This window comes from Leptosomus discolor, chromosome 3 (assembly GCF_034619465.1).
Source record: "Leptosomus discolor isolate bLepDis1 chromosome 3, bLepDis1.hap2, whole genome shotgun sequence".
In the NCBI taxonomy this organism is placed as follows: Eukaryota; Metazoa; Chordata; class Aves; order Leptosomiformes; family Leptosomidae; genus Leptosomus; species Leptosomus discolor.
In genome coordinates this window covers 4,676,776-4,697,136 of record NC_141393.1, presented here as the reverse complement: position 1 = coordinate 4,697,136, position 20,361 = coordinate 4,676,776, and the positions used below count along the sequence as shown (strand labels likewise).

The window sequence follows — 20,361 nt, the reverse complement described above, 5'->3', positions numbered from 1 at the left end:
TGCCCTTCTATCAAGGCACTGAATTAAAAATTGCGTGTGCACTCTGAAAGGACTGTTGCTGTACTTAGAGAACAAGTTTAAGGTAAATTTAGGGAATTTGTCCTCCACAAAGGAGGAGTGTAGAGACTTAATGCTAGCTGCTGCTTTTAGGAATGATTTTCATCCACTGGGCTTAAAAAGCCTGCTTCTAGGAGGCAGATAGGAGAGAGATATTCCCATTAACCGTTTTCTTTGTGGCTTTCTGTAATACCGTGGGAGTTACTAACAAGAGCCGTTCAAAGATGGTTATTGGAGATGCTCATGAATTAACTTTCCTTAATCACTTAAATGTAGAGCAAGGCAAATACGACCTGTGAACTACAGTAGAGTTAGTCTGATCATTTGCAACCATTGTTAGTTAGCTGGCATCTTTAATGAATTTCTGGAATGTAAGATGCAGGATGAAACCTAAGATATTCACAGATCAGGTGGTGCTGATATGCACCATCTCTTTCAGGAACATCTGGAAGAGATCCAGTCTCTGATTTGAGTTCTGATTTTTATTCCCCTTCGCTTGTTTAACTGCCATTGACCATTTTGCTCTCCTGCAACACTGAATGTATTGGGGGGGCGGGGGGGGGGGGAACAAAATAAACCCATTTAGCTTTCTGACTCATACATTATCTCCAGTATCTATTCCAAGCACTTCCAGATGGTTGTGCAGGTACTGCTGGTGCTATGCAAGTTACTTGGTACATAAATACTGCTGTGAAGTGAGGCACAAGGAGCTGCCACTGCCAGCAGTGATGGTATCGAACAGACTTTGTCTGTATTCCTCCTTAAAATAGCTCAGATTCTCTCCTTACTTGCTTTTCCCATAAGTATACACAGTTTCAGAGCACATTGTTACTTATTTCTGTACTCTTTCTGTTTCTTTTGGTACTCTCTTCTGACATTTGGGTTTTTCAGTTAGGCTGCTGGAGTTGTTTGCTTTTGGTAGGAAATAGAAGGGGAGGGGATTGAGTAAACTCTTTCTTCTTTCTTAAAAGAAATCCTCTACACCCATAGTCAAAGCTGATCTTTTCAGTCCAGTTCCCTGGTGATTCCTTTAGCTTGATCAAAGCTTGCTGTCTTGAAATGAGGAACCTCAGTAAATGGCCAGTTTACTGATAAATGAATAACTGTTGGGTATTTAGTTTAGCGGTGTCACCCTCCTTACTGTAAAGCTGTTTTCTGTAAGTAATGGAAGATGAGATTTCTGGAAGACCCTGGTTGAGGTGGCAGACAAACCAATTGCAAGGAGTGGTCCTGACCTCTCTCCAGGAAGAAAGCATGAAAACCCTTGACAAGACAGGCTTCAGGGGAACACAGGCGATGGAGCTTTTCACCTTGCTGTTAGCACAGCGTGTACAGACCAACACACTTGTGTTCAGTCATCAGGTTAAAAAACTAGGGAGAAATCCTGCTTGAAATAAATGCTGTTGTATAGCAGTTGCATCCTGGAAATTCGGTTGGGAAACAGCGCCAAGTAGCCTGCTGTGTGACAACAACGCCTTGCCATCAGATAGGGTATAATCTAAACGCTCAGTGGCAATGTCGTTTCCAAGTATTGTCCTACAACCTTGTCATTTACTTGCTTGTCTCCTTAACGTGAAAAACATCTGAGTTGAAAACAGGCAGGCCCATCCCTGGCAGGGACACATCATCCCCTGCTAATTCTGTGTCACACAGGTTGACGGCTAAACAAACAAACTAGCCCCTCGAATGCATAAAATCAAGAGAAATAATGAAGATTCATTACCGAAATTGTCATTTGTGTTTTCTCTGGTACACATACAGGAACGAAGAACCTAGGGCTTGTTGTTCATAACGTGCAAACTCTAATGAAAAGGGCAAAACAAACCATGACAGCTTTTTTCCGAATCGTTATCATTTTTGTCTAGGGTCGTCAAGATGGCGGCTGCCTCCCAGTTTGCCAGTCGATACAAAAAGGATTTGAGTACGGAAGCCCTGAGAACCAAAGTTGCCCGCAGGAAATCAATGCTTCAAAAGGAGAACAGACACAAGTTGTTTGAAAAGGGCAGACAGTTTGGATTGGCGGATGTCAACGTCCAGCTCTCCAAAGAGAGGGGCATTTCTCAGCTCAATGAGACAAGTGAAATGTGCGCTCAAGAGAACGGCAGTGTAAAACAGAGTAAGTAAGGACTTGTTAGAAAGCTTTTTCTAAATGGTTAAAAATGTCTTTAAGTAGATTTAGTAACGTGGTCACAGGAACCTCATTGTGGTCAACATTTTAATTTGAAGAAAAGGTTTGCAATCTAAAAACCAATGACTACCAATTCTCCTCATTTAAGAAAATGAAGAAAATAAAGTCCTAACACGGCTTTGTTCTCCTCACTGCTCCAGTGGTATGACTGAGGCTTTGCTCCGGTTCGTCTGCAGCAGCTAAAGGAAGAACGCATTTTGGTATTAATGTTCAGTGGGAAGTCTCTTAATGATTACTTTGTCGTTCAAGAAGTAAAAAACTGATCTAAAACTCTCGTCTAACATATAACTGGTGTCTGTCAGGTGCTTAAAGTATGCTTGGAAATGGGTAATTGTATATCATAATTCAGTATATATAATTATAAATGCATAGTATAATTTTATTTTTAAAACTGCTAGGTTTTGATGACTTGTCTTTCCTCCCAGAAAACAGGGCCTGCAAACATACAGAATTCTCCCTTCCTGCCTCTCCGGGATGCTTGTGGTGCAAGGAATTAAGTTAATCTTTAAAAACATTAACAGATTTCTTTAGAAATATTTACACTTTCGGTATTTTGATAGCAGAAGGTTGTTGGAGGAGGGAGTGCACTCCCTATGGAATTATGTCAAATATAAAATTTAATAGATTTATATCTTGATTATCTTCAATACATTTGAACTTTATTATTTTTCTGATAAACATGTAATTCGAGTTTGGCATCACTTTGAGGTTTTGTTCGTTCATATAACTTCCGCCTCATTTATTCTCAGCCTGAGGCAGACTTTGGTATCTAAAGCTGACCTAACCCTCAACTTTCAATGACTTTACAAGTGTGTGAATAGAGAAGCTGGTACAAATAAACTAAGTGAGCAGTTTTATAGCGTACAGGCTGTTCCTGCGAGGTTACTAGTATTAAAGGTAACGCTTTAACCTGGCAGGAGCAGCCTGCACGCTGCAACATGGCTATGAATTTACAGTGTCCCTCAGGTGCAGAGCTGGGGAGGTGTAGTTGTAAGTTGAAATTTACTGCTGAATACCCTTTTGGTGGGAAGGGTTAAAACAACGACAAGGATTCAAGCTTTTAGCAAGATAGATCCCGTGTATTTGCATTGTAAGACTTTAATTGAAACTTGCAGCACAGATTCCAGACAGTCTTCTGCTCTTTGACTTAGTACGTTCCTCTTCTAGCTTGGAAAAGCTTTTTTTTGAAATTTTGTCTTGCTTATTGTTGGCTCAAACATTTCCAGGATTTTGTAATGTGTCTGTCTTCCGTCTTTGCTTCAGAGCGACCGACCAGTGCAGCCACCAAGCAGATGAATGAGCGCAAGGAAATGCTCCAGCGCTATAAAGAAGAAAAGGAACTTCGGAAACTGAGAGAGCAGAGAGAGAAAGCGAAAAAGGGTGTGTTTAAAGTTGGGTTATACAGACCAACTGTGCCTGGGTTTCTTTCTCTTGAAGATCCAGTGACAGTGAAGCCAAGAGAGAAGGTAATAAGAGTAATATTAAATATCTACATGAAGTGTATGTAGTGTACTACATTAAAATTTGTATGCAAATGTAGGTATGTTATGCCAAAGAAACATTTTGGTTTTTAAATACTTTATAATAAGGAAGAAGGGAGTAATTTGGCTCTTTTTATTAAATAAAGCTGGAAACAGTGCTAGTGATATGTTGATATTTGTATTTATGGCTGTGTTCTCAGTTCAAAAACTGGAATGATTCATCTCAGCTGCTCTAGAACTGGTAACTTCTTCCGATTCAGTCCGCTTAACTTTGAAAGTTTTTCAAATTACACACTTTACCCCTTTTGCATGGGCGTGTTGCTGTTCACAGTTAGGCTTCTTGCCCACTCTAACAGCGCTGGGGGTGGGGAAAGGAGTATGTTAACTCTTGTTTCCTTGGGGATGTTTCCAGGCACCTCCTGCTTTCTCCGGGAGGATTACGCGATCAAAGGCTAAGAACCAAGAGGAAAAAGCGGTGATCCCAGCTGCACCTAAGCCCTCTACGGTTTGTTTTTTATATAAACTTCAGCAGATAAATTTAGACAAAAGGATGCAGTTATCCTTCAGACCGTAACTCGGGGTTGTACGCCTACAAGTCGAATGCTGTCTCTGTGATTGTCTTGGTGAGAGAGACAAATTAGATCAGAAAAGCTTTCAGCAAGCTGAAAGACGACGCTGTGCTGAGCTGAGCTACAGAGAGTTTGATTAGGTCAGTGCAAACAAAGTGCACAGATCGTCTGCATCAGGTTTTAATACAAAATATTGTCGTCAGCAGGGACTGCAAATGTGTGCGGCGGTAGTAGTGAGGCTGAAGTTACTACATGCTTTGGTTTTGGCTTGGGGAACCAGAGCATCTCCCTTGAATGCAGAAGGTCTGTCCTGAATGCAGATTATAGAGTCGGTTCATTCTTCATTCAAAAATCATTTCCATGTTGGCATGTTTTTACTGTGAGTCTTGGCAGTCCCTTTGCTATTACTTGTATAAAAAAAGTAGGTTTTGTTGAGCAATTTCACCAGCAGTGATCCGTAAAAGAAGCTATATTTTCAAATCCAGCAATCTTGCCTTACGGAACTTTAATGCATTTGAAGGATTTCCAGTCATAACTTTACAAAGGGACAACTGAGTTAATATTGATTATTTTTTTTTCCCTGAAAACTTTTTTAAAACACGTAATATGTACTAAGATGTGGCAGTAATTGGCACCTAGTTTCATAGTAAACTGAAACTGTTTAAGTATTTTTTCATTCTTTTTCTGACAAATTCATAATTAGCTGGATAATGCACGTTAACACATGTCTAAACTGAGCTATTTTAGTTATCCTTAATTTCTCTTCACTTTTTAAAGCCCTGTGTGCCAAACTATTTGTACTGATGCCTAGGATAGAAAGATGAGGAAAGAAATTAGGCTGTTTAATTCCTGGAAATCTGATACTTCACGAAAAAAACCTCATTTCTTTTGTAGGTCTGTGCCAACGGGCATGGTGTGCGCCCTACGCTAGCAGGGCGTAAACAGATGGGTACAGACAAAGCAGCTGAAAAAGGGAAAGGTATGAAAGTATTATCATCCCTACATCTGAATCTGAGAGGATGCTGCTGGGTGGGGATTTTTTCCGAATTAGTAGTTGTGACATTATGGGGGGAGACAAGGAACGTCTTTAGACGGGATCTGGTGTACATTTTTGGGTGTAGGAAGTGAGTTTTCAGGACAGCCGTTCCTACCAACTCTATGACAAGGGCAGAGCCGGCAGGCAGTGAAGTGTGTGGCTCTAGGTATCGCAGGTACTTGTTGCCTCTGTAGGTTGGGGGAAATGGAATGCAGGGCACTGGCTGTCCTGGTTACTGATTATGCACCCTAGGAGAGGGAGAAGAAAGAGGTTCTGGAGGCAGAATTGCGTGACTGCCAGCTGCCCGAGCATCTGGAGCTGTGCAGAGTTTTCTGTTTGTCTCTGTGAAGACTGTCACATGTAGCTGCTGCCATAATAGAAGAGCAAGTGACCTCACCTGGAAAGAGGAATAGCTAACACAAGTAAAGTGTGAGTTTTCCTTAGTATTGTGGGTAGCCTGAAAAAGAGCTGGTTGTATGAGGTGTAAATATTTTCGGTGAGCTCTTTCTCATGTCTATACAGCAGATACGCTGTTGTCTGTTGTCTCTCAATGAAACCGCTTGTGTAAATCGGCGTTGAAAGAGGTTTGGAAAAGGATAGCCTGGTAAAAGCCCGTTGGCATGTGATGTTGGAGACGAGAGCCCAAACTTCTGATGCACGCTAGTGCAACTGAGTAAAAGTGTGATGGTCTTCTTCCATGAACGAGTACAATCTTATGTTTACCTGTTTTACAACAGCTGCTTCTGTATCCGTCGCTTTCTATGTGACAATTAAGTAAATTCCTTAAGAAAAACAATAACAGCAACAAACCCAACCCATGCCACCTTTAAGGGAGTAGAATACTTTTGCTTAGAAATTCTTCCTGGTAGCACAGTGATGTCCATGCCTTAAGTAGATAAGGCTAAGTCATGTGGAACATTGATGTTAAAGCAAGATACTCAGTAATTCAGAGTGAAATGACTTTTGCATCATTAATTTAATTCAACCAGCAAGCGGCAGGCGTTTATTTAAATAAATTTCAATACTGCCTTCGGTGAATACTGAAAAGATCCATTATTAGTGTTTGAGATAACAATTAAAACATTTCATTTTTGAAAAGTTGTCATCCGCCAGACTTGACTATTCCTTTTGTGCTGAAAGAAGAATATGCGTTGTATGTATTTAAACACAGTATAAAAATGTTAGGGAAGTGAATGTTTGGATACATCAAATGTTATGGTTATTTAGTAATTATTTCCCCAGCTTGTCACTCTAGCTTCCACAGAGCTGCAGCTTGACATTAACACGAATGGCTTTAACAGTAACCAAGTGGGGCTACTGGGTTTCAGGCAGATGTAGAAAGGGAGGGTATGAAATAAAGAGCTCCTGTGAAATTCTTCTGTGCAAATGAATGCTATCATTCTCGAAGGATATTAGAAACAGTACTGAAATAGAAAGATGAAGATGATTAACATGGGTAATACAGTGCATGAACTTGTCATCTTCTATAAAATATTTCAGGGGCAATTCGTCTTAAGAACACATTGTTAGATTACATTGAATTCAGACCTTAGAATGCTTTCATATACTGACCAGGGCATCACTTTGTTAGCCAGATGGTTTGCTTAAGCTTCCAGCTGTGCAAATAACCACGACAAGTTAGTAGTCTAGAAAGCTTCATCTGTAAATTGGGGCTGATGTTGACTCTGATTGCAGGGAACATTAAGAAGGGTTCCTTAAACTTTGTGCACGGCATCTAGCGCACTGGGACCTTGATGGTCCTGGAGGTAATACTGTGCAACAAAAACCTCTTCAATCGAGATCCTTCATAGCGTTGCCTTGATGCCAAGGCCGAGCTGTGCTGTCCATGTTTAGCACTGCTTGCACTGAACTGACAAAAAAAAAGCCCAAACCCTATTGATTCTGGGAAACTGATGCAACTGATAATGGCTAGTGGACTTCTCTGATTTCTACGAAAGGTAAACGCTCAGTTATGTTACTTGAGTGCAGCTCCTTATTAAGCTTGAAATCTCTGGAATGAATATTTCTTACAGCGTTGCAGCCTGCAGTCCAGACAGCCTCAAATGTAAGAATCACCCGAGCAGCCTCCTCTGCAGCTAGGCAGATGCTGAAAACAACAGCTACTGCTGCTACTACTGGTAAGTGAGGCAATGGGTATAGCCCTGCTTGTGTAGCTCCAGGCTGCTGTGTAAGTGCCTGGAATAGTGTGCTGTAAGGAGACAGCATCTAGTACTGGATAAGTGAGCACTGGAAACAGTGTATGTACGTTGGTGCTGCTGTTAGGCTCGTTATCAAATGATACACTAAGACAGCTCTGTGGTCTTTAGGATCTCGCTCCTATCTGGGACACTGTTGTGCTGTAGAGATACACATCAGCTTGTTCTGAACTGTCTTGGCACACTATGTTCTGCTGTGTAACTGCCTCCTTTGAATAGATAGACTGTATGTAAATCGTGCCAATCTGTCATGTAAGAAAAGGACTAAATACTGTATCACTTAAACTCATCTGGAACTATTGCAAGTCAAAGTGTTGAAACCAACATTGGACAGTTTCCCATAAAATCCATCAGTGTGGAGCATCAATATCCATATGGTAATTATAAACTGAAAGAACAAAACCAGAACTAGAAAAGATTTGCCAGTTTGGTGTCTCGCTGTTTAAGGACATGTGATTATTAAGCCTGTGATCAGGAACAGATACCTCTGGAAGAGATGAGAGCCTGTGTTCTTCAGGTCAGGAATTTCTCTTTGTCCATGTTTGCCTGTTTACTAGAATAGGGGAACATGATGGTTACTGAAGGGGAAATTTTTAGTATATATTCTAGTTCTCAGGACATTCTCTAGAGTGTTTTGCAGAGTCCCTTGTGTTATCTATGACAGAAGTCAGCTCCTAGGCTGAAAGCACAGCTTTGATAGTATCAGTTTCAATTCACCAACGGAAATCCTATGCCATATAGAAATTAAAAATCTGGACTCAAACTGGCTTGACACTGTCTCTTCAGCCTTTAAAGAAATAAGGTGGCTTTTAGTATATGACAACATCTCAAGACTAATGACTTAGTGAATCTGCTTTGCTTTCTAGGTGATACAGTGCTTAATAGGCTGTTAAATCCCAGGCTAGGTGTTCCTTTGAATGAACTTTTGCAATTAGGTGTCTGCCCTTTAGCCACCACCCACTCAAGAAACAAAACAGTCTCTCCCTGTCTTTAGCCACTGGGCTTTTATGGCCATCTTTTGGTGAAAGATTATCTTAATCCGATGCCTTTCTGACCTTTGGGAGGTTTTCTCTTTCTAGGTAACCAGTCACAGAGGAAGACAGCAAATGTAGGCAAGCAGAAAAAAGCAGTCAGACCTGACACCACGGAGGTAGGTCGTTTACTATTTGAGATGGAAAAGCAGTAAAACTGATTTAAGAACCAATAACAGTGTAATTGTAGCTCAAATATACTTGTGTTCAAGCATAGAAGTATTAAGTTCACTAATGTGTTAGATTTTTGGGAAGAAGCTGTCTGTATTTATATTGCCATATTTTAAAAATTAAGATCAAATTTAGTGGTTATATGGATGACTTGATCACTGATCGAGATCTAGATTTAAGTTAGACAAGAAGTTTGTACGTGACATATATCTGATGTTTTCTCTAGTAAAAAAGGCCTGCTTTGCTGGTTTTATCCAGCATTTGTGATTTTTGTGCAGTTCATTCCTTTTGGAAACATACTCTGAATGTATCCTTTTCCTGCTCAGGTAAGATACGAGACGCTTGAAGCTAATAAATGCATTTTTAGGTTTTGAACCACCAAAGAACAAAGCTGGCAATGTTATTCTCTGCAAGGTAGACATGATTTATTGTAATTACAGGCAGTCATTGTGGTCCTTGGTGTCACTGCTATAACGCAGCTTACATAGAGACAGCGGTGTGCGGGTTCCTCGTAGCCCTCCAGCCCAGGTTCCCAAACACCTTGCCTGTGCATTCATGCGCTAACAGTCCTGTGCAAGAACTGTCAATGATTTTTCTCCTCCTTTGCCCTCCACTATTCCCTGTCACCTCGTGCCTCCCTCACGCCTCCCATCTCCGCTCCTGTTTCCACAACTGCAGCTGTGCTCTAGTATTGTCTTGAAAGTGGTGCAGTCACGCACCACCACTGACGGGAGGTGAGGGGCACTGGTATCTTCGCTTAGATAAGCACCTCTTTACAGGCAGGACTTGTTTCGCACTGCCAGTTGGCAAACGCTTGCTGTAACCTCAGTCACCTCGTTACAAAAAGTGTCTTAAAAGTTGAATTCAAGGCTTGCATTCCAAGCAGGGGTATCTAAAGTATAACAAGACTTTCAGTGGCCTGAAGATGCGTGTTTTCTTGGAAAACAATCTAAGCTCTTCTGGCTGGTTTGAGCTAACAGTATCTCGATATAGGTACCTCAGAAATGTGTTCTGTATGACTATCTGGTCACTCATCTCGTAGGAATGTGGATTCAACTTACTGATTAACTGTCTCTCCTCTTTTAATGACATTCTGTGGTCCTGACTGCGCTTGTCTTGGGCTGCATTCCTCACCTGTCAGCTTATTTTACCTTGCTCTTTGGTCTTTGGATTAGAATATGTGTATAAACTGTGATGATTCAACAAGCCTAGTTGGATTTGGAGCCAGCAATTCTGCTCTTGAGGAGCTTATCACCTTAAAGCATTTTTTTCTAGCAGTGGGAGCAAGCATTTGCTGATTTTAATTACTGTTTTGGTAGGTGAGGTGCTCTGCTACTTCGGCCCCTTGGGTGGATTGTTGCATTCCTCGTAGTGAAGTGCTATCCCTGTTGCTAGAACGATTTGCAGGCATCAAAACCAGTCGGGCCTATTGGTAAATCGCGACTTCTGTAGACGTATGCTGTTGTAGAAAGCCCCTTACCTGAAACGAGTGGCTTTCGGACAGTCAGGTTACAATTCAGCCCATGCCTGTAGTAAACACTTCATTGACTCGATCGTGTCGTGTTCACTTTGTCTATTTGTGCTGTTGTAGGTCATTCCTTCTAAACGCGAGGTGGATAAAAACGCTCAACGGGATCCAGCAGTGAAAGGTTCTGCAGCTGATTCTAAACATTCAGCGTCAGTGGAACTTGGACAGGAGCTGACCTCAGTGGAAAACCAAACCGATTCTCCTCCAGGGAGGCCCAGAACATGCTCTTTTGCACCTCAAAACTTTGTGTTTCAGCCGTTAAATGGCTTAGTGAGCTACAAAGTTACACCCATGACTCCTTCTAGGGCAAATGCGTTTTTGACACCAAATGCCTTCTGGGATTTCTCGAAATCTCCAGCGTAAGCTTCTTTCTTCTAATGGTCTAAAATGCAAGTGAACCGTTTGTGATGATGCAGGAAACATCATCTTTCTATAGAGAGATTCCTTGTGTGATTGTGATGTTGAAAGACCTGATCATCATGGTGCTGTCATCGCTGAAATGTGGACTTAATACCACAGCAAAGACAGCGATGATCTGTAATTCTGTCTGTGCTTTAGAAGTAGAGCAGCTCCGTATATCTGGGACTGTGCCCTATATTTCTGTGCAGTGATTTATTCGTTTTAAAAGGATTTGCTTGAGTTCTCTAGAATTGCCTTCTAAATTGTTCATTTCTATGTGTTTGGCCATATTTGATGTTGTGTCTTAACTCTAAATGTACTTTGTGTTTGTTTCCAGTAATATAATTGAAAAATCCAGTGAAACTAAGGCACGAGAGCTTGATTTAAGAAGTCGAGTTTCACCTGCAGGTGAAGGCCTTCAAGAACAGCAAACCACTACAAGTTTGAAAGAAGAAACAGGTAGGAAGTTCACATTTAGTTTATTGTCCTCATGTTTTTAGTTTTCACCAGATTCTGAACAAATGCCTTCCATATTTTTCAGCAAGTGACGCAAGTGAGAAAACTTCCATTCAGAGATCAAATGAAACAATTCCTGTCTCTACAGATACAACAGCACTTGGAACGAAGTCAGATGATATAAGAGAGCAAGAGCATGATGTGCCCTATTTCAGGTTTGTGTTCATCGGTTTCGCTTGCCTGTGGTCTGTTCTGAGGCCCTTCGCATGGGTGACGAGACATCTTGGAAAGATCAGCTTGTGGTGGTTGGTGTCTGTCAGCAGTGACCTGAGTTAGGCACACGCTTCTATCTTCCCTGTTGTTAGTGTGAGCCAAGGATATCATATTCTGGAGACTAACACCTTGTCCTGAGGAACACAGGCTTGAAAGCAACAAAAAAGAAATCTCAGCCAGTCAGCAAACTAAAACCATCTCCTGGCTTCTGCTCACAGGCGCTGTAGCTTCTCTGAAAGCAAAAGGATAGTAACCGTTAGCAGTCACAAGTAGCGAGAGCCGTTAGAAAAATCTCCAAAACCTCATTTTTTCACTACCCCTTTATTTTTAGAAACATTCTTCGATCTGAGACAGAGAGGCTGATGTCTCAGTGCCTCCAGTGGGATGGAAAATTTGAGCTGGACATTCCAGAGGATGGTAAGACTAAACTGGAACAGGCACTAGAAGGGGTGTTATGGTAACTGAAGGGGACAGAGGCAAGTACCTGTATCTGGATATTTTTGCATAATAGCACTGTCTACAGTGCTTGGTAAAAGTGATGTTAGATAAAGTTGAGAGCTGTACCTGCCTCAAGACAAAAAGTCGTGCTTTAGCCCCCAACACTAAAACTTGTGTGTAATACTTGACATGAGAGTGGTTGATGCTAAAGTGAGCCAAGTGCGTATCGAAAGAGGTTTTGTGTTGTTAGTTTTAAGTGTATTTTAAATGTATGAACTTCAGCCAAGTGATTGGGGTTTTTTTAAATAAAATTAGGTTTTAATGTAGAATAAGTGTCCTTATCTTCAAAAATGAAGGTGGCTCATCAATGCTTATCCTAAAGACTTAGAGATTGTAACATTTTTTTTGGAAGAAGCAAGTTTAGAGCCGTTCAGTGGGTAGGTGTGCTCCGTCTGAACTGTATTGCGATGGATGAGCATAGTGCAAACAGTAAACAAATTCCCAGCTCTTCAAACACTTATTTAAATCAATTGTGGAATGATGGATTACGCCAAGATGTACTTTCTTTATCGTTTTCTTCTTCCTATCAGCTAAAGATCTCATTCGCACCACAGTTGGTCAGACAAGGCTGCTCATAGCAGAAAGGTTTAAACAGTTTGAGGGACTGGTGGATAATTGTGAATTTAAACGAGGTGAAAAAGAAACAACGTGCATGGACTTAGATGGATTTTGGGATATGGTTCATTTTCAGGTATGTACTTGCATGTTAACCTACTCGAATAACGTTGATGGGGCTGTTTATGAACAATGGATTGAAACTACTTTTGAATGGTCAGATTCTGATTTTTTTTTTTTTAATGTGAAAAATGCAGGTCCTTGTTTAACACTTTCTGAAAGTGAATAAAACCAGTTGGTGTGCTGTGATTTATAATTCGTGGACCAGTTTGTTGTGTCTTTTTGGGGCCTCTGTATCTTGTTTTTCTCTGGCATGAAGCCATGTAGCCAAGTCTTATTCTGGTTTGGAGTAAGGATGCGGTCACAACATCTACCTGGACCAAAAGCTGTGAGCTCTTGGAAAATCCTGGAGCTCCCTTGAGAAGTAGGGGTTCCGTGCTTCAGTATGAGAATAATGCAGAAACTAGAATAACCTGATTTAGGAGTGAGCTTAGGTGGTAGAAAACCTTCATCTCTCTTTCTCTGTGGATGCTTCCATTGGTTTCAGCATGAAATACAATGTTCTAAATTATCAAAAGGGTTCTCGACAGTATTTGTAGGTCAGGATTCAACAAAGGAACTTGTGGCTAGTTAAATTAAATGCAAAGATGGATTTATTGTTAAGGTTCTAGTCTAGCTCTTTAATTCCTTCCAGAAAGCGTAAGGGTTTGATCTGCTTCTTCAGAGATGTTTGAGGTGGACTTGGCTAGAACCAGTAACTCGAAAACCAGCATTTACCTCTTGTATCTGGGAGCAGCTCAAGTTTCTCCTGAGCCTCCCCACCTTTTCCCTTCGGTAAACTCAGAGTAACAGCATTGCTAACTCCGTCCCTTTTTGGACGTGCTTTTTGTTTGTGTTCCCTGAGTTTCAGGAAGGATGTCAAGGACTTGTCACTTCGGTGACTGGTCTGCTATAGGTCGATAAGCCTTGTATGGCCTTACCAGCCAACGGGGCAAGGGTCTCCCCTGCAAAGCCTAAGGAGAACAAGGCTGTGGTGTTGCCTGTCAGTCGGGGAGGAGGTCACGCTGCAGAGCGAGCTCGTTACGAGCAAGGATGTACTGCCTCAGGAGGCTGTTCAGGCCAGCAGCTCGAAAGAGCAGATAGTCTTGCATGGCGTGTTTCCTACCTCACGGTGCTTGGTTGGATAAAGACTCTTCCTCAAGGTGTTGTTCTGCGTTCTTTAAATGCAACCATTGTCAAAGTGCTGGAGTTCAGTACGAGAACAGGTTGCGAACCAGCTCCTTCATTTTAGATCTTACTGAACAGCTCTATCCTTCCCCTACTAACTTCTAAGCTACAGAAATGAGACCAGACTTGTCCTCTAATCTGAAGTTTGTGTGCGTTAACATACCCTTTGTGTTAACTGTATGACAGCATTTAAGGCTTTGCCTTCGTTGGTGTTCTAATTTGCTGGTGTATTTAAAGCAAAAGTACCTAAATGCCTAACTGTGCTTAAATTTGTTATCTGGTTTTATGAGACACTGTTCTATCGCGAATCTCCTAAATCTCGAAAATTAAACCTGGATTTTTGTGGGCTTTCCAATAGATTGAAGATGTGAATAAAAAATTTGATAATCTGAAGAAGCTTCAAGACAATGAGTGGCAACCACTTGATGTCCCAAGCAAAGCAATTGTCAAGGTATGAATAGCCCCTAAAGCAGGTCTTCTCAGGCATCAAGATGCAACAGTGTGTTATCTAAAATAAAAAGTAAGCTGCTATTGCAGTAATGAGTACTCTTCTTAAATGGAAGTTCCTTCTAAAGGCCTACTCATCTGGATTCTTTAGATGTTAGTGCTTAAAAATTCAGTGAAATTCCTCTCAGGATGTACCCTTCTGCCTTGCATCTCCCAAGCACACTTGTATTAGTTGGTGTTTGTAATGCCAGGTGCCTCCCTTGGCAGGGAAGATTAGAACTAAGAATTAACAGTGAGTCTGTTGGAGTCACGGGAGTCTTTGCTAGCAAGACAAATCCGTTGAATTTAGAATAGGAATTTACCCTTCAGATAAACGCTCTATCTGGGCCGCTGGTGTTGGCACTGACTTAACTGAAAAGGCAACCACACAGGAATTTGGCAGTGGCTGCCAGTTTTGAGCAGCGAGTGCTGAATTAGACTGATGTCCCATAAAGACAGGACAATGGGTAGCATTAAACCATTAGTTCTCTGAGCACAAACGGATCTGACACTGTCCAAAATAAGTTACTGCTTGTTGCAAAATAAGCTTCAATGTAAGCTATTGTATCTACTCTTTGGTTTGGAATACATCATTTCTTCTAGTGACTGAGCATCAGGTCACATTCACGTTGCCTAAACTCCGTTCAGTTCCTCGAGACTGTTCAGCTAATCATGAACATGATATGAGGGTCGATAAGAAACTCCAGGCACGGGAAACAAAGGAATGTCGTCGGTGTGAGCTGCCCCTCAAGCAGAGTCACAGGGTGGCAGAGGTTGGAAGGGACCTCCGGAGGTCACCTAGTCCAACCCCCCTGCTAGAGCAGGTTCGCCCAGAGCAGGTCAAATGGCAGAACCCTCCAGGTGGTACAAGGCACAAAACTTTGTAGAATTGAATGCCAGGAGAGCCTTCACTGGCCGGCTGGTGTCTGTCCTGCGGTTGCTCTGTCTCCCTGCCACTAGGAGTCCCTGTATCCCACGGTTTTCAAAAACCTGAACTGGAGTTGTTAGAAAAAAGTTGGACTGAGGATTTCTGAACTGCAGATAGGGAAAATCCTTAACAGCTGACTGGCAGTCCGAGAGATTCTGGAGGCGAACGGAGACCTTGTCTCCAGCATGTCTCTTGCCTGTTGTGGTCTCTGTGTGTGGCCAGCAGTTCCGTGCATGTTCACGTGCAATTGCTTCTGTCCAAAGCTTCCAGGCGTGACCCAGACTTTCTTACCATTTCAGAAGAAGACTGTTCCAAATGGAGTGTCTAAACCAAAGCTGGGAGCAGCTGCAACAGCTGCTGCCCGAAACCGGCTTGCTGCTGTGAAAGCAGCTATGAGGGATAAAATGAAACATGACGGCGCAGTTGATTGCACCCATCAGGAGAAACCACCACAAGTAGAAACGGTGGTTTTTGAAGCGGGATTTTTCAGAATTGAAAGCCCTGTTAAAACCTTTCCAGGTGGGTGAAGCTTAACCGTGATTTCTGTGACCTGAAAGTACTGAAGAGAGTTTAACCAGTCTCACTGGGGAGAGGAATTGCACTGTTTAGACTGGGTACAACTCCAGTACTGGACATAATTAATAGTTCAGCTAGTGGTGAATTACGTCAGGGATCCAAAGTGTTCTACGTGAATGTACTGATCTGAGTGATTATGGCAACATGAAATCTCTGCTTAGACAGAGAGGTAGAAGCAGCTGGTCCGTGGTTTTTCGGTGTGTGTTTAACAATGAAGTTTTAACCTGAGTGTTCCCAGACTTAGCTGACGAACCCATCCACCCAAGGCAATGCAGGCTAATGTCCTCCAGCTGTAAGACAGGAATTGGATTTTTTTTTTTTAACTAAATCTCTTGCAGTGCTGACCTCAAAGCTGCAAGTAAAGTATACCCATAATCTGTATTCGTGTTCAATGAGATTGTAGCATATTCTGGGCTGTTACAAAAGCTGTTTAATAGGGTTTTGTGAGCAGGTGCTCAAAATACAACTTTATCTTCAGTATCTATCTTACTGCTATCTGTGAAGCCAGTATTTGCAGTAATCCTTGCTTTTTTTTTTTTGGAGCCATTCTGCCTCTCTCCCGTTTCTAGTTCGTAACTTGACTTTGACTTTTTGTCATTTATTTTTTTGTGTCTTTTTCCTCATCACAAGACTAGCGATTTTTTTTTTCATATGCCTCTTGTCAGTAGAGGAGACCTTCTGAACAGCTTTGAGCAAGCTCTAGCAGACAATCTGTTGTAAGAATCACTTCTGAATCGGTGTCTCTTTAATTCTATTAAAGTGATCTAATGTGAAAGGTGGAAATCAATGACACTCTCACCAGCTGGACTTTTTAATAAGAACAGCAAGGCTCATTATCTCAGGGTCGTGGGGAAGGGATAGTCGTTCCTAAGTCGCTTAGCTGGAGTTAAGGTAGTTTGGTAACTTACCAACCTGCTCTTGTCACCTCCTCTCAATGCCTCCTTGCAGCGTGTATAAGATTTCAATAAAACATTTGTACAAGACAATTGAGCAAGCAGGAAAAAACGATGTTACTAGCTAGAAGCCAAGCAAACGGTTCATCTAATCTTCTGGAAACTGCTGTAGTAATGACACATTAAACACACTTTTCCAGGCTTGCTTGCAAAGACACCTCGCCGATCCTCCCAGCGGACCTCTGAAAGACTGGCAACTCCGAGGTCATCCAGCAGAGCTTTGCTTCAGAGCCTTCCCTCGATTCTTTGTGACCCTGAGGATACAACTGCAAAACAACCCACACCAGTGCTCCAAGGCTTCCACCCAGCACAACATTTGAAAATGCACCAATTTCCCGCTGGAGAAACTTCCCCACTGGAAAAACTCCCTGGTGGTTTTCTTGAACAAAGGTAGACACGTTAAGGCAGCTTTTAATGAACTTTGTACAAATAATTGTATTGTTTTAACTGGAAGAATTAATATTAATACCCATTAAGTGTTACCTTTCAATTTGACAGTCATAAAGTTTGCAAGGTCCTTGTGTCTTTTCCTTCCCTCAAGCCAATACTAAGAGCTTTCCCCAAATGTAATTTCACTGCTGGGATAGAAGTTTATTTTTGCCTAGAGAATTTGATGTGGCTGACCAGGGCCAAACAAGCAAGTGTAATTGCAGAACAAATTGTAAGACCAGTTGGGTGATTCCAAAGACGATTGAAGGTGGTTGATGAAGGCGATTGAGGAAACATTTTGGTTTCTCTTTCAGCATTTCCCTAGTTGCAGAAGAGCTCTGTCCCGTTGCTGGCACAGCAGAGGGAACTGAGGTAAGTCATGCATAGTTCACCTGTGTGCTTTATATATTTGATTGTTAGTAGACAAAAAAAAGTTCTTTTTATTAGCCCCAGACACTTGGCGTTCTGATCAAATCCTCATCAAGATTTCTTCTCTATGCTCAGGCTGGTGCTTTTTCCTTCTCAGTATGGACACGGACAGGGACTGCTGCCATTTGGGGTCCTTGCCTGGCACTTTGGGGGCTATCTTTTGGTGGCTGCTGTATGGTGACACTTGTTGCTCGGGCAGGCAGTGGTCCTTGAAGTCCACTACCTGTTTTCTAGTGTGACTTTTTTTTTCTTTTTTTTTTATTTTTTAGATGCTTTTGCATTTGGGGACCAAGGCTAAAGGCCACAGTAGTATTTAGCCCTCTGGGTCCTCATGCTGCCGACACAGAGCATTATGCTATTATATTGTTTAAAGGTATAGCAGGAGCAGTGTATAGTATCAGAGCTCAGAAATCCGTGCCCTGAAATGTCTGAGGACTCGGTGACTTGCCTACGTTTGAGTAGCCTTAAAAAAAATAGCCTTGGTTACTAATTTGTTCTTATGCCTTTTACTTCATCCTTTCCCTATCAAGTGAGAGATCGCTTGGTGGTGACGTCGCCCTCTGGGGAAAACTGTGGTAATCTTTAACTTTCAGTATTGCTGATAGGTTTTCCTTGCAGGGAAGACTCATTAGAGAACATCGTCGGAATGTTTTTGGCACTCAAAAACCTCCTTTCGTGTGGAAGAACTTCCTTTATACCCTCAAAGAGGTTACCAGGCTTACAGGGGTGTTTGGGAAATAGTTCATGGGAAATGGATCACAGTGTTAAGCTGCAAGCCGTGTCCTGCCTGTCCCTTGTATGGTGGCTGGAGTTAAAACCCTGTCTCTCCTCAGTTGTCCATAAAACCTGCGCATTGGGTGCCTGGGCTTGGTTTGACCTAGCAGGGACATGCTGGTTTCTGTAAACTCACACCCTGACGAACTTCCTTTTACTGCAGACAAAAAGAAAATTAAGAAAGCTTCTTGGTGTCATAGGTACTGCCTCACATCTGCCTGATTTCACTGATGCGTTCCTTTTGGCTCTCTGAGAAGCAAATACGGCTGCTCCAGACATCTTGGCCTCTCGGAGGGCTAGGAACAGTGAAAATTCCTTTTTTTCCAGGTGCTGGAAAATTCTAGCAGTGAATTCAAAGTAAGGGATGGCGCAGAAGAGATGGAATTATCTGCTGCAGAACAAGTGCAAGATATTGTCATGTGCAGCCCGGAGAAGGGGACCGGCACAGAGACTGGCTTTGCTCGGTCTGGAGAACCAAAACTACTCCAACCAGGTGCGTGACTTAAAGCTGCTTGTGTGGTGTTGCTGGGGCCTTATGTTTGTTCTGAAGTTTTAGGGTAGCCTCAACGTTTCTCTTGGAAATCGCTGTCGCTGTAGCTTGGTTGATCTGTGTATACGCTGTGAGCAAAACCTCCTGCACGACCTACACGTGTGGTGCCTGAGCGAACAGTGCCCCTGGGTTTTTGTGTGGAGTGTCCGTGTGATACGTGAAGGAGAGGGCTAATAAGAAAGGCTTGAAGTAAATACAGACAGTTGAGGGTTGGGAGGGTTTTTTTTTTCAGTAAATGCAGAAAACAATGCTGTGTGTTCAGCTTTTTTGTGAAAAAATGAAATATTCTTATTTTTCAGGTGTTTCATTTAGCGATTTGGCACCCGTTGACAGAAATCCTTTTGATATGGTAAGCTGCCCTTCAGGGGTACTTGGCTAAGGCAATCTACATGTAACCTTTCCTGCAGAATCAGCTGCTGCACGAAGTAAATTAAGCTCTGTAAGGTGTTATCAAGCCAATTCACGTAACTTACTCTAAACACAAGCCACAGTTCCTGTGCCCCTGCTCGGGCTCACGCCGTTATCCCTTGTTGCACACGATTAGTGTAGGAGGAATCGAGACATTTGTAACAGGAGAATGTCTGGTTTTTATCAAATTGATCCTTTAAATTACACTTCCTGCGCATTTCCTTGTAAATATTTATTAACAGAATGGACACCTGGCCTTTTTCCTCCACTTTCTCCTTGGAATTTTTCAAGACTGTCCCATTTTTTATAGCTTTAACTTTTAGAGCTGGGAAGTAAGACTCTCCAGGGAAAAGCAGGCGTGCTAAAACTTTCAAATTGTTGAAGGAATTTGGGGGTAGAGTTCCTTGGGTCTTGTGAAAAAACCTCTTTAAAATATGAATTACTGATTTTAAGTAATGAGCGTCTTCGAAACGGACCACATGTTCCCTGCTTACTTTATGTCTGGAAATAAACTTGCAAAATTTCTGTTAGGAAAGTCATGGTCCTTACAGGATTTCGACCTGTGGCTGCTGGTTTGAGACGGTGTCGTACATCAGCGAGCACGTTTCAGTGGGCTTGTATCTACTGAATCGCTGCAGGTTTCAGCTCTGACAGTCGCTTCTTCTGAAGCTGTGATGTGTCCACAGTACCGAGAGAGGCAAGAGAACAGGGTGCTGCTCCTGTTCCCTTCTCAAAAGCATTTCCAGCTCGTTTTTGTCCCACGATGTTTAGGTGGCCTCTGAAGCGGGCAGGCACCTCGTGTACGCGCGCAGTTGCCCGCCAGTACTTGGTGTTTACCCGGGTGTCACTGGCGAAAAGGGAATTCGCTGGTGGTGTGTTTTGTGTGTCGTTGCAGTGATGGTTTGCAGAGGAGGTGACTGTTCCTCAGCCACTTACTTCCCACTCTGATTGCTCCCACAGCCCATGCTGGACGCTGAGCTTCCCTTCACCCCGGTCAAGAGCCAAGCCCAGAAGTTTGCAGCAGCTGAAGCGTTCAGTGACCTTATTGTGTTTTCTCCTCTTTCTCCCTCTGGGGAAAAATGA

At 42.4% G+C, this 20,361-nt stretch overlaps 1 protein-coding gene across 4 annotated transcripts; it reads left to right on the top strand.

Moving 5' to 3' along the window:
• Positions 1 to 1,932: 1,932 nt before the first annotated feature.
• DLGAP5 (DLG associated protein 5) lies at positions 1,933 to 20,361 on the top strand. 4 transcript variants are annotated; one of them, XM_009955516.2, is made up of 18 exons: positions 1,933 to 2,173; positions 3,509 to 3,711; positions 4,139 to 4,231; positions 5,190 to 5,274; positions 7,365 to 7,469; positions 8,627 to 8,697; positions 10,341 to 10,636; positions 11,014 to 11,135; positions 11,218 to 11,347; positions 11,737 to 11,822; positions 12,434 to 12,594; positions 14,104 to 14,196; positions 15,459 to 15,678; positions 16,829 to 17,078; positions 17,432 to 17,489; positions 18,648 to 18,813; positions 19,170 to 19,219; positions 20,239 to 20,361. In XM_009955516.2, the coding sequence occupies exons 1-18, from the start codon at positions 1,933 to 1,935 to the stop codon at positions 20,359 to 20,361; spliced, it is 2,553 nt and encodes an 850-aa protein (XP_009953818.2). The 4 variants fall into 4 exon arrangements, with proteins under 4 accessions (XP_009953818.2, XP_086319282.1, XP_086319281.1 ...); XM_086463156.1 differs by having other exon boundaries at positions 11,014 to 11,142; positions 11,222 to 11,347; XM_086463155.1 differs by having other exon boundaries at positions 3,509 to 3,720.